General features: G+C 47.1%; 1 protein-coding gene across 1 annotated transcript; it reads left to right on the plus strand.

The window, feature by feature from the left end:
* Positions 1–10,676: 10,676 nt before the first annotated feature.
* Cldn2 (claudin 2) lies at positions 10,677–13,406 on the plus strand. The gene has a single exon (XM_052746442.1). It carries the CDS (start codon positions 10,832–10,834, stop codon positions 11,522–11,524), a length of 693 nt encoding a protein of 230 aa, XP_052602402.1. The 5' UTR covers positions 10,677–10,831; the 3' UTR covers positions 11,525–13,406.

The following is a 13,406-nucleotide window of genomic DNA, read 5'->3' on the forward strand; positions in this document are numbered from 1 at the left end:
CTGAATTCTCCCTAGGCAACAAATCTGTTTGCTTTGATATTACTTTAAAAAAAAAAAACACCTAAAGTACACTGATTAAGAGTCCAAGTCCAGAGTGGGCCAGGGTTAGTACTCAGGAGTGCTTTTGCTCTGTATTAGCTCAGTGAGAGATGCGTGGGAAAAGCCCCCCCCCCAAGTACTAGCACAGGGCCTAGTACCACCAACTGCATAGTGGCCCCTGACCCGACCCCGGCCCATTTCTATACAGGACTCCCTAGGAGTCACAGTGTGTTCACCTGAAAGTTGACTCAACTAGACACCTAGATACCAGGTCCAACTCACCTTGAGTTGCCGGGTACTTTGTTCTCTCACCTCATGGGGCTTAAGTTTCTTCATTGGCAACAGCAGCAAGCATCTTAGTTTTGTAACACAGTGTATTAGCCTTTAAAAGTAAATCGTTTCTAATCAAGCAATTCTAGGCCTAGGAATTTGTTAGGAAAGATGTGGAAAGATGAGATTTTGTACTAACAAAAGTGGTATATGACAAAATGTCTGTTTATGATTAAAGACATCATTTTACATGATGGAATGCAATGTATGTATTGGAGATTTAAAAAGCTCTGGTTTTTAATTGATATGGGAACAGCTCCATGATACAATCTTTAGAAATGATAGGTTACAGAATCATAAATATAGTGGGGTTCGGTTTTGCAAAATGTATTTCCATTAATGGTTTCAAAATGTTAGCAGTGATTCTCACTGGCCAGTAGCATTATGGGAACATTTCAGTCTCTGAATTCTTTTCAACAGCATCAGACATGATGATTCATGTGTGTCAATCCCAGTACTTAGGAGATAAAAGGATTGCTGCAAGTTCTAGGCCAGGGGGTACATAGTGAATTTGAGGCTAGCCTGGGCTACATAGAGAGCCTGTCACAATTAGAAAAAAAAGGAAAATTTTTGTTCCACTTGGTGAGGAACCCTAATCATACAGAACTTTTGAGGGGGCTCCAATGGCAATTTAGTATTTCTGTGTTTGGTGGTGAGAGGGAGGAGGCCTATTATTATGGTGGCTTCATCAGGCTCACTGTGCAGGACCTGCTCTGAACCCACAGAGACTGCATCTGTAATCTCTCTTGGTAGGAGAAAAGAGATTCTTTTTCTGGGAGAGATAGAGGAAGGAAGAGAAGAAGGAAAAAGGGCAGGAGAGAGGGAGACTACACTCAAGCATTCAGCTTAATTGTTTTAGGTCAGGTCTCACATAGCTCAACTGGTCTCAAACTTACCTTGAACTTCTGAACCTCCTGCCTCCACCTCCCATCCCAGGTTACGGGCCTGGGCTCCATGCCCAGTTTTATGGGTGCTAAGAATCAAACCAAGCTCTCTACCAGGCTGACCTACATTCCCTAGCCCAGAGAGAATATGTTTGAAAACGAGATGCCTATGTCTCTCCCTTTGACTATCAGACCATTGAAAAAATCAAGCAGAAAGAACAAAAATTTCCCCAGGGGTCTCATGCTGGGGGAAGGGTAAAACTGAAATCTGATGGGAGACGGCAAGGCTGAGGCCTGATGGGGAAGAAGCCTTTGCTAGGCAAAGGAGGAACTTGCTCCCCAGGAAGAGATTTCACAGGGGTTATCAGACCACCTTGCAGGACAGAGATGGCTAGGACTGCCTCATGCCCAGGATTGCTCAATCATGCACGTTTCTTCTACAGAAACCTAATCCTCACGTCAACACCCTGAGGATGGACTTGCAGGATCCCTGAGCCCCCTTATTTCTTCTTCTTCCCAAAGTTACCCTACTGAACAAATCTCCTTTCTCTGCCTTTTGCTCCAACTTGTGTCTTTAATTGGTGTAGTAGAGACAGTGGTTAAACCTAGTTTGTGGGGCCTGCGAGAGCCCAGGTTTTCACCGGAAAAATTCAGATCTATGGCACACATGCTTTCTTTTGGGAAGTTGGCTTTGGAGGGGGAGTAGGGCTGGGGACCTTACCAAAGAACCACAGTGAGTTAAAGAGTTCCTGGAGGCCTGGCAGCACAGGACTGTAGTGCCAGGCCACACTTAGGCCCTCCTTCACCCAGGCTGTGTTTATGAGGCTTACTTCCTGCTGAGCCTTGGGGCTGCAAGCCAGGGACACCTAATGGGCATAACAGAACACCCTTCTCTCCCCTCCCCCCAAAGCAGGAATGTTCTAAATTCCTCCTTGGCCCAAATCCCCCTCCCCACAGAGGTCCACCACACAAAAGCCCAGCTGGAGTTTTTGACAGGGTAAACATAAAACCCACCAAACATTTCTTAAAGAGTACCTCAATCTGTTCCAGCCTCCAGGGGTTTAATTCCCATCTGTAAGAAGGCTCAGATTTACAGGTGGATTTTTGAAAAGCTGTGGCTAACAATTAGAAATCCCTTATCACCACAGCCTGTGGCCCCTTGGAAGCAAGCAGTTTGCCTTTCTCAGGACCCAGTCCTCTGTCCCCAGGAGCATCTCTTCAGCAGGAGCTCTTCCAAAGAACAGCTGCTCTGTAAGTATCCTGATGCAGTTGCCATCCTTCAGGCTCCCTTAGGTGGGTGGTTTCAAACCTAGCTGCAGTCACCAGAGCCCATGACATGACGGAGTCAGGGTGGGCTCCCTTGGGATGCTGAGGGAAGGCTATGGAAGTGGGCACATGGGTTGGTACTATGTGTTTTCTTCAAGTTGTAACAAGGTTTGCCGTCTTTTAAGGTGAAGGGCCAGAAGATCCATTCTTCAGATCAGAAATGAAGGAACTCAGGAGAATAAGGGAGGAGAAGGGCTGGAGCTTTCCCTTTTGCTGGACCACAGGGGGCTAAGCAGGATGGGAAGCTCCAATGTCGTCCTGGGCATGAGAGCTTATGGGGCAGCAGAAAGTGGGTTCCCTGTGACTCTCCTTTCAAACCCCTCAGCTGCTCTCCATGAATGCCCCCATCTCAGGCACTGTTCTTTTCAAGTGCTCTTCAAAAATGGAGTTGGAGCCAAAACACTCATAGCACTGATAGGTAGGGAGACAGTGGCTGGTTTTTGCCTCACAAGTCCTTCCTTTCTGTGTTTCCCAGTGCTTTAAAGTATACTTGCTTTGACTTTGGTGATCTGGACAAAAAGAAACTTCTTTTTAAAGACAATTATAAAATCCCTCACTTTGGGTGCAATCCCTGTAGCTGTCATCCATCAACTGGTGCAGAGAGATGGACTGCAAAGAGATGGCTTCCACACCCACTCGAGCCCTTAGGATGTGGCAGTGGGGGACAGGGGAGAGATCGACAGTCTCAGATTCCTCCGAGGGGCTCTAAACTCAAGGGTTGGGAACATGAGGATGACCGGCAAACAGAATCTGATGGCTTCTGTTCTTAACAGAAGGCTACACCAGGTCCTTCCTTGAGCCAGAGACTCTTTATGGTCCTGTCACACTCTTGTTTTTAAGAGCATATTCCGTAGAGACATACCAGGCATCATAGATGGGGAAACTATCAAGAGACTGCCCTGGTGAGAAGGAGTTAAGTCAGACTTGACCCTCTTAATCTTCCCCTGCACTTCCAATCCCTCCCCTAAGGAAGATTAGGTAAGGGTCCAGAGGGAAGCTTTCTTGGCCAGCTTTTGGCCATGGAGGATGTTGGCTTCACTCCCAGGAGACGAATTCAACTAGCAAGGCCTAGAGTCTCTGGCACCTGGCTTTCAGGAGGACCCCTGAAAGATAGGTTTCTTGTAAAGCCCTCTGCTTCAAATAGCAGCTTTCTAGTCCTCTGCATTTGTAAAAAAAAAAAAAAAAAAAAAAAAATGACCTCCTCTCTCCACTACCTAATTCGAGGCAAAGAAAACCTTACTGATGAACAAAGTCAGGCATAAAGAACTCGCATTTCTTCAATAAGTTGTAGGTACAACTGAGACAAGAAACAAGAGCTTTGGCCACTCAGGCAAGACCATTTATCTTCACAGTGTCTGCCCTCAGTGTTACTGCTCACCAAAGATGAATCCAGCCTAGCTCACCCCATCACCCAGTCACTTGCTAGTTTATCAACCTTGTCTTCCTGACCCTACGGGAGAATTAACTCCCAGGGAGCCACGTTTCCCATTTGAGTAACCTCTAGTAGTGCCCCTTCCTGCTGCTCAGCTATGGCAACTCCCTTTCTGAAGATTCCAGCCTTCAGGTAAGGCCTTTTCTTGACTGCACTCACAGATACTTTCCTCTCACAACTACTAAGTCAGGCCTGGCTCTCAGGAGAGGTTTTCCCCTTGGAGAACCTTTGATTTTCTTGGGGAAACTGAGGGTTGCTGACTTGGTTTTGTTGTTGTTGTTGAAGACAGAGTTTCTCTGTGTTGTTTTGGTGACTGTCCTGGATCTAGCTCTGTAGACCAGGCTGGCCTCGAACTCACAGAGATCCGCCTGGCTCTGCCTCCCCAGTGCTGGGATTAAAGGCGTGCGCCACCACCGCCCGTCTGCTGTTTTGGTTTTGCTTGCTTGTTTTTGAGACCGAGTCTTGCTGTGGTAACTGACACTGACCTAGAACTCCCTGTGTAGCCTAAGTGGGCCTCTAACTCACCACACTTCTTTCTCTACCTCCTGAGTGCTGGAATTACAGGTATGTGCCACCAAGCTGCTTCTCTGAGAGCCAGGAGTCCTTTCCTATCTTTAAGATAGTTCTCCACCCTTCTGCGTGTTTGAAGGGAAGGTATTCAACTCAGCCTGGACAAGGAAGGAATGGAGGAGGGTCCAAGAACAGTTCTCAAAAACGGATGATTATAACACTAAAGGACGACCAGCCAGTCTGCGGGCAAATGGCGGATGGCAAGGCTTGACTACAAAGGCAGATGGAGAGAACTGCAGCTGCCCAGATACAGCTGAAATGGTGTGCATGTGTGTGGACATGCATGCGGGGAGGTTAGTCTAAAGGCATACGGCACGAAATGGGAGGTTAATGGTTAGAGATGAAACTCAGAAGAAAAGTATGAGGTCAGACAACAGAAAACGTTCCCTGGTTTCCTAGGAGAGCAAACCTTATCTTGAAAGGAATCAAAAGTCTTTTAAGCATGGCAAGGGGTAGCATGACAGTTATGACTGGATTTACACTTTCGAGAGATCCTTTGTGACTAGCCTGATGATTGATTGCAGGGGCAGAGCTGAAGTGGAATTAGCGAGACCAATGTGAGGGGCCTACGTGATTTCCTGTAGACAAGAGATGGTGGCTGTGTGGTCTAACCTAAGGTTTGGGCAGTGCAGAGGGAGAGAAACAGATACATTCGTGTTTTATTTTGAAGGTATATCTGGCATGACTTCATTATGATTATATGTCAAGAAATGTGAAGAAGTCAACTGTGGGGTGGCACATTCTTATAATCCCAGAATTCAGAGACTGAAGTGGAAGGGTTGCCACAAGTTCAAGGTCAGCCTGGGCTATATAGCAAGACCTTATCTCAAAACCAAAAAAAAAAAAAAACCCCAGAAAACTGAAGAACCAAAGCTTACTGGCTTGGGTTACTAGATGGCTGATGACACTACTGCGACAGGACATACTGTATGAGGAGCAGTCTAAGGATGGGAAAAGACGAGCAGGGAGTCTTCAGCTTGGTATGTGTTAAGTTTGAGGTGCCATTAATACATTAATACATTCATGGATGGTCATTCCAAATGCAGTGGACTATGCAAACCTTGAGTTCCAAAGAGAGATCTACGGGAGAGGTACGGAATTAACAGCCATTGTCAAACTAAGGCAAGAGGATTTGCTAGGAGTTCGAAGCCATCCTGGGCTACATAGTGAGTACCACACCAGCCACAGCGACATTTGGAAGTCCTGTCTTCCAAAAGAGAGAAAGAGGAATGACAACATGGGGAGCACCAGAGCAAACAATGGAGAAGTCAGCTTTCTGAAGACGAGGGGCAAAGAAAGGCGGTAGATACATGAGTATTAGATGTTAGACTGAGGAAATGGCTGACTTTGACCAGAGCATTCTGAGTGGGGGGCAAAAGCAGAAGAAGCAAGGCTCCAGCAGAGAAGTGTGTGCAAAGGAGAAGTGGAGATAGCAGTATTGAAAGGGTTAAGAAGGTTGGCTGAAAAGAGAAAGGTCCAGACTGACAGGAATAGCTGCATAATGAGGTGTGAGGGGGGAAGGGGGCTCTAAAATGTATTGGAAATGTGAACTATTCACCAGGACAATGTCCATAACGGAGAAGCAGGGTTGCCGAAGGCCTTGCTGAGATGTGCATCCGAGACCTGGATAGGCACAGTTGTGACCAGAAGAAAACCAGTGCCAGGAAAGAACTTGCTGTTTGTCATAGCTGTTAATGGCCGAGTTTGCTAAATGTGCACCTTGCTTTGCATAGATACTGCTGTCACAGCAGTGCAGACGAACAGGGCTAACCATGGGTCCTAGGCTGTGAGAGCAAGACACAAGTTTAGCATGCTTTTCACCTTCAACTACATAGGCAACATAGTAAATGGAGAGAGAGAGAGAGAGAGAGAGAGAGAGAGAGAGAGAGAGAGAGAGAGAGAGAGAGAGAGAGAGAGAGTGTAACTATTTCTTCATCTTATGCTCCTTTTCTTCTGATCCCCTTCATTCTCTGCACGGGTAACACTTTGGTAATCCTTTCTCAGCAATGTTCGCTGACTCATTATAGTCTCCTGGGGGCCCTTCACACCTGCTCACTGCTTTTAGTCTTTCATTAAGATGATGTGTTCGAAGCTAGGGGAGCTGGTGCCTGCTTGTAGTCCCAGCATTTAGTAGATAGAGGTAGGAGTTCAAGGGCAGGCTGGATTACATAGCAAGTACCAGACCAGCCAGGGCTACATAGAAAGACCCGTCTCCATTTTTTTTTTTTTTTTTTTTTTTTTAGCAAAAGGTATGTTTAAAGAGTTATTTGGGGGGTAGGGCATTGTGTAAGGCACATGAAATACAGACATAAAAGACATCCTTGATGCCATCAAGTAGCCCCCATACCAGCAGAGAGGAATGAGTTTAGATAGGAACTTACAATATAACACAAGTATGTCACGACCTTAGTTTCCTCACCTATTATACAGCAGAGAGCATTGGTAAATCGATCATGAAATAGTTGATAATTACATGAATTAACACATATAAAGTACTTACAATAGTCTCACGAGAAACACTATCTGGGCACACTGATGCATGCCTGTATTCCTAGCACTTGCATGGCTGAGGAAGGAAGATCACAAGTTTGAGGCTGGTTCGGGTTACGCAGTGGGTTCCAGGCAGGCCTGCCCTACACAGTGAAATGCTTTCTCGAAACAAACAAAACAGAAAACGACAGAAAGCATGCAACAGGCAGTATGTGTGTTGCTCTTATTATTGTTACTACGGTGATGATGGAAGTGCATGAACATAAGGTACTATAAGAATAGAGAAGAGTGTCCCGGAGAGATGGCTCAGTGGTTAACAGCACTGAAAGCTCTTCCAGAGGATCCAAGTTCAAATCTCAGCACCTACACGTTGGCTCATAAACATCTGTAACTCCAGTTCCAGGATATCCAATGCCTTCTTTTGGTACCCAAGGGCCCTGCACATATGGGCACACAGACATCCACACAGGCAAAACATTTACACACATAAAAATAGACAAATCTTGCTGGGTGGTGGTGGTGGCGGCGGCGGCGGCGGCGGCGGCGGCGGCGGCGGCGGCGGCGGCGGCGGCGGCGGCGGCGGCGCACGCCTTTAATCCCAGCACTTGGAAGGCAGAGTCAGGCAGATCTCTGTGAGTTCAAACCCAGCCTGGTCTACAGAGTGAGATCCAGGACAGGCACCAAAACTACACAGAGAAACCCTGTCTCGAAAAACCAAAAATAAATAAATAAATGAAATGAAATGAAAATAAATAAATAAATACATCTTCAGAAAAAAATATAGAGGAGGGGCACTGAACCATGTCTAGAACGGAAGATATCCAAGCTAAGTCCTCAAGATGTTCCTTTCAGTACAGCCTGTACTCAGACGTGGGAGCAACACACCGCATGACATGATTGAAGAGCTGAGAATAACCTAGTTCAGCCACAATATGGAGTATGAGCAGGTGGATAGCAAGAGGTGACTCTTGGGAGGTCATGGAGTTCAAACCAATCTGGATTTTATCCTTTGAATTCTATCCTTTGGTCAACAGTGGCCCATCGGAATGTCTTAAGAGTAGTGACTTGTTGTGAAAGCATGACGACTTGAGTTCAGATCCCAAGAAGAATGTAAAAAAATAAATCCGGGTATGGAGGTGTGTACACTCAGAGTGGGTGAGGAGGAGGGAGATCACAAGGTTTCACTTGCCAGCCAAAACAACAAGCTCCAGGTTCAGTGAGAGACCATCTCAAAAAAAAAGACAGAGGTTGATGATGCAGCTTAGTGAGTAAAGACTTGCTGCCAAGTCTAATAACCTGCATTTGATCATCAGAACTCACAGATGGAAGGAGAGGACCAACTCCCCACAAGCTGTCCTTTGACCTCCACATGCACACACATGTATGCATAGGTGCATGACAAAATAAATTATCAAAAACTCAAAACATGCCAAGTGGTGGTGGTGGAAAGCCTTTAATCCCAGTACTCAGAAGTCAGAGGTGGGTGGATCTCTGTGAGTTCAAGAACAGCCTGATCTACAAAGCAAGTTCCAGGACAGCCAGGGCTACACAGAGAGACCCTGTCTCGAAAAACAAACAAACAACAACAAAAAACCATAAGATGGAGAAAAATCAAGGAAGATACCTGAAGTCAAGGTCTAGTCTCTACAGGTTTATGCATCAAGTGGCATCCCTCCCTGCCAACCCCGTGAATATTTGTGTGTGTATCCACACACCTACATGTAGGCACATGTAGGCACACATGCAAACGACCTCTTCAGATTAATGTGTTGAAGGATCATCCTGGCAACCATACGGAGACTGAATTTGAAGAGACAGGTCTGGAAGGAAAAGCAGTTACAAAACTGGTGTTTCCCCAGGCCAGGAAGGGAGAATGACGAAACCGTGCATTAGAAAGCGGTGGTGGAAATGAGAAATGAGAGTCCCACACTTCGAGTAATTCAGAAGACAAGACTAGTGTAACTTCCTAGTTATAAGATGCAGGGATAAACAGGAGCAGGGCGGCAAGGCAAGGATCACTCTTGGGATACTGGTCTGAAGAGGGTTACCATTTGGTGACAACATGGGACCCAGGCAAGAATTGGTCAGGAGGTACAGAGGGAGAGGTGCTGTGTTCTTTTCAACATGTCAAAGGAGGTTGTCATGAAATTTTCCATGCTCCCACTGAGCTAAACCCCAATCTCCTCCTCCCAGAATTTTTGTTAGATCCCTTTGCCTCTGTTGACTATTAGGAGAGTTACCACCGAAAATTTAGATTTGGATAGGGAACAGATTAGGTAATAGAGTAGGTGTGCTTGTTCATCTTTAGAGTTTTAATTCAGGAAAGAATGGATCCCTGAGCAATGGGAAAGAGAAATTTAAAAACATTTATGTTTTATTTTATGCATATGAGTGTTGTGCCTGTATGCATGTCTATGTATCACTTGTGTGCCAGGTGCCCACAGAGGCCAGAAAAAGGAATCAGAACTGGAGCTGGAGTAACTGACAGTTCTGAGCCCCCATGTAGATGCTGGGAATTGAACCTAGGTCCTCTGAAAGAGCAACTAGTGCTCTTAACCACTGAGCTATCTCTCTAGGCCCCCCAAATTTTTTTTGATGAAGGTGAAGATGGAGTAGCAATGTTGTACTGGGTTGAAAATTTGTGGGCTGAACAGTCCTGCAGAAGGTGGGGGGAGGTGTGTGACTTTGACCTTTGTATCTCGAGCCTTGGAAAAGAGTGAGGAATCTCCTAACATTGCAAAGTCCCATATATCACCAAATGCCTGCCTACCCCTTGCAAAGCCCTCTAATACTGGATGGAGCAGCTTCGCTTCCCTTCCCTCCACCTATTCTGCCGTCTCCAAGAAGCCAGGGACCTTGAGGATTCCTGGGACCTGGAACAGCTTTTTCTCTAGAGTCCTCCCATGTCACTTGAGAGGCTGGTCATGGGATCATTGTTAGGAAAGGAGACAGGAAATACCTGGTGTGTGTGCTACACCTTTAGGGGCCCTTATGCTACCTTGCACGGGGGGATCTGAGCAAAGCTAGAAAGACCTGATCTCTCAGAGAACGGAGAGAGAGCTTTGTTACCCACCCTCATCTGCCCTGGAAGGACATTATTGCCATAGGCAAAAAGATTCCTGGCTAAGTCTCTACTCTTTAGTCCCTTGGCAATTCAAGTAGCCTCTGACAAACCGGAGTCCAAGGCCACATTCTAAGACTTGTTCCACATGATCCAGTCTCCTGGAGTTTGGCCTCAGTCTGCAGTTGAGGGGCCCCATGGTGTGGTTGCTTGGCAGTATGTTAAATAGCAGGCCTTGGAGACTAGCTGTGGCGTTAACACACCACAACTACTAATGCCATCACTACCTTCTCGGAAAGCAGCCACCTGTCTTGCCCCTGCCTTTTGTCTGGCTGCCAACCTAAAGCATGTGCCTACGCAGGAGGTGATGACATTTTGGCTCTACTTCCAAAGTTTTTTTTTCCTTTCTCATGTGTTATTTTTAAAGATAACAAAGGTCAAAAGGCATCCAGCGTTTTCTGGTTTCTCATAAGCTTCTGGTCAATATTTAATCTGGTTTATGGGTTTTTTTTTTAAGGTTTTCTAGATGCCTTCTTGAGCCTGCTTGTGGCCACCCACAGATACTTGTAAGGAGGAAAGAAGTCAGCTGGCCAGAGACACTGTGAAATGAGGGATTAGAGTCCGGGATCCAAGAAACAAGAGCAGCAGCCAAAAGACAAGCGAACGGGCTCCGAAGGGACTTCTGTTGAGAGGTCTGCCATGGCCTCCCTTGGCGTCCAACTGGTGGGCTACATCCTAGGCCTTTTGGGGCTTTTAGGCACATCGATTGCCATGCTGCTTCCCAACTGGCGAACGAGTTCTTATGTTGGTGCCAGCATTGTGACAGCGGTTGGCTTTTCCAAGGGCCTCTGGATGGAGTGTGCTACGCACAGCACAGGCATCACCCAGTGTGATATCTACAGTACACTTCTAGGACTTCCTGCTGACATCCAAGCTGCCCAGGCCATGATGGTGACATCCAGCGCAATGTCCTCACTGGCCTGCATTATCTCTGTGGTGGGCATGAGATGCACAGTGTTCTGCCAGGATTCTCGAGCTAAGGACAGAGTGGCTGTAGTGGGTGGAGTTTTCTTCATCCTTGGTGGCATCCTGGGTTTTATCCCAGTTGCCTGGAATCTTCATGGCATCCTTCGGGACTTCTACTCACCACTGGTTCCTGACAGCATGAAATTTGAGATCGGAGAGGCCCTTTACTTGGGCATTATTTCAGCCCTCTTCTCGCTGGTAGCTGGAGTCATCCTCTGCTTTTCCTGCTCGCCTCAGGGAAATCGTACCAACTACTATGACGGCTACCAGGCCCAGCCTCTTACCACAAGGAGCTCTCCAAGGCCTGGGCAACAGCCCAAAGCCAAGAATGAGTTCAACTCCTACAGCCTGACTGGGTATGTGTGAAGAACCAGGGGCCAGAGCTGGGGGTGGGGAGGGGTGGTGGCTGGGACTGTAAAGAAAAAGTAGCAGACAATGCCCTGAGGGTCACAGGCATGGTATGTTGCCACTGAATCATGTGTAAGGCGCTGCTGAGGCTAGGCTGACTTTGGCCATCGGATGGAGTGAAGGCAGAGATGGAGACGGGTGTGGCAGCATGTAGGTCCAATTGCCAAGGGCCCTCACCAAGTCAGCTTTTCTATTTTCCTTACCCTGCCCCACCAAGGCACCTCCTGTACTTTGACTGCTCAACCCCAAACTCCAAATCCCATCCCTGCCACTTTTGGCTAAGCCCAGAGTTGCTCCTCTGACCTTTGGTTTACCTGGAAATCTGTGCCCCCAACCTACTAATCCTACTGACTGACCATCTGTGAGCAGAAGACCCTCTCCCTCTGGCTGAGGTTGGCTCTTAACAATTGCTGGGGGACAGAAAGAAGGAGTGGTGGCTTCTGTGAGCATGGCTCTAGCTCCCTTCTCAAACCTCCATCCAAAGACATGGATTGATCTGTAGCAGGCCTAAGCCTCTCTCCCACTTTCATTATGAATGCAGCGTGTCCAGACTGGGCTGTGAATGAACTGAAGGAAAGACACCTCGTGACATCCAGCAGAAAGCAACTGGGTGCAGGATGGAAGGCAATCTGGGACCCGCAAACCGTCGGAATCACTTCTCAGGGCATGTCCTCTCATCCCCATACCCTTGGGGAAGCATAGCTGCAGAAAAGCCCAGGAAGAGAATGGGAAAGCGCAAGGCTGCAGCACTCCGACTGACTCCACCGAGGAATTGCCAAGAAGCTGCAGTTAACAACTACTACCAAAGCCTCTGCCTCCCTCTGGGGTGTCTGACCTAGCCTCCTGGCTAAACCACAAGACTTGGAGCTCTAGACAAAGGTTTCCTTGGGAACAACAAACCAGTTTTTCTAGAACTGCCCTTCAACATGCGAACTGCAGAGGACTAAGAAAGATACTACTCTTTAACCCTGGCCAAGAAAGAATAAGGACTTTGGTATCCGAGAAGCTGGGTGAACATGTATGGTGGCTGTGTGTGCCCCTACTGTTTCAGAGAGGCAGCCCTACCAGAACCTTCAGACTTAATGGAAAAACAACCTCTTGGGTCTATACTCAGAGCCCTACAGTGCCTCCGAAAGACCACAGCACCAGATAGGTCATTGGTCACTTTGGATCCTCTGTCATCGCCCTTCAGGAGGTATTTTGGCCGGTATGCAAGGTCCCCAGTGTGGCACATCTGTTTATGACCTGAGTGACAGGCAGACTGCTGCCTGGGATTGTGCTCCAAGTGGGAGAACAGAGAACGGTTCTCAGCCCAACGGTTTCACTATCAAGGTCTTAAAATGCTCCGTTTCCTCTATGATGCGTGGGGATCAGAAACAAGAGACTTTTTTCCCCCACCAGCCTAATATCACCAGCTTCAGAAGATGTCCATCACACCTCGTCAAAACTTCAGTGCCAGCAAGGGAGGCCTGTACGTGAGGTTTCCTCTAACATGCCTTTCCTATTTCCACCATGTTCAAGCTGGTTTACCGACCTGGAAGCCATTTCCTCTTTACTAAGTCATTCCCATGCTTGGAGAACTTGCTCATCATCACCTCCTTCGAGACTTCTCAGACCACTCCTTTCTGCTCTTACCTCTCCCTCCTCCAACTCCCAATATATAAATCACTTAATGCTTATTAGTCATAATTTTGATTGATAGTTCTCGTATGTGCACGTGTGTGTGTGTGTGTGTGTGTGTGTGTGTGTGTGTGTGTGTGTGTGTGTGTCTATCTGTCTGTCTGTCTGTGTGATCTCAAAAGTTCACTGTAAGTACTTGGAGGGCAGTTGTCATATCTTA

The sequence above is a fragment of the Peromyscus californicus genome, unplaced genomic scaffold, assembly GCF_007827085.1.
Source record: "Peromyscus californicus insignis strain IS unplaced genomic scaffold, ASM782708v3 Scaffold_10__1_contigs__length_136768540, whole genome shotgun sequence".
Lineage (NCBI taxonomy): Eukaryota > Metazoa > Chordata > Mammalia > Rodentia > Cricetidae > Peromyscus > Peromyscus californicus.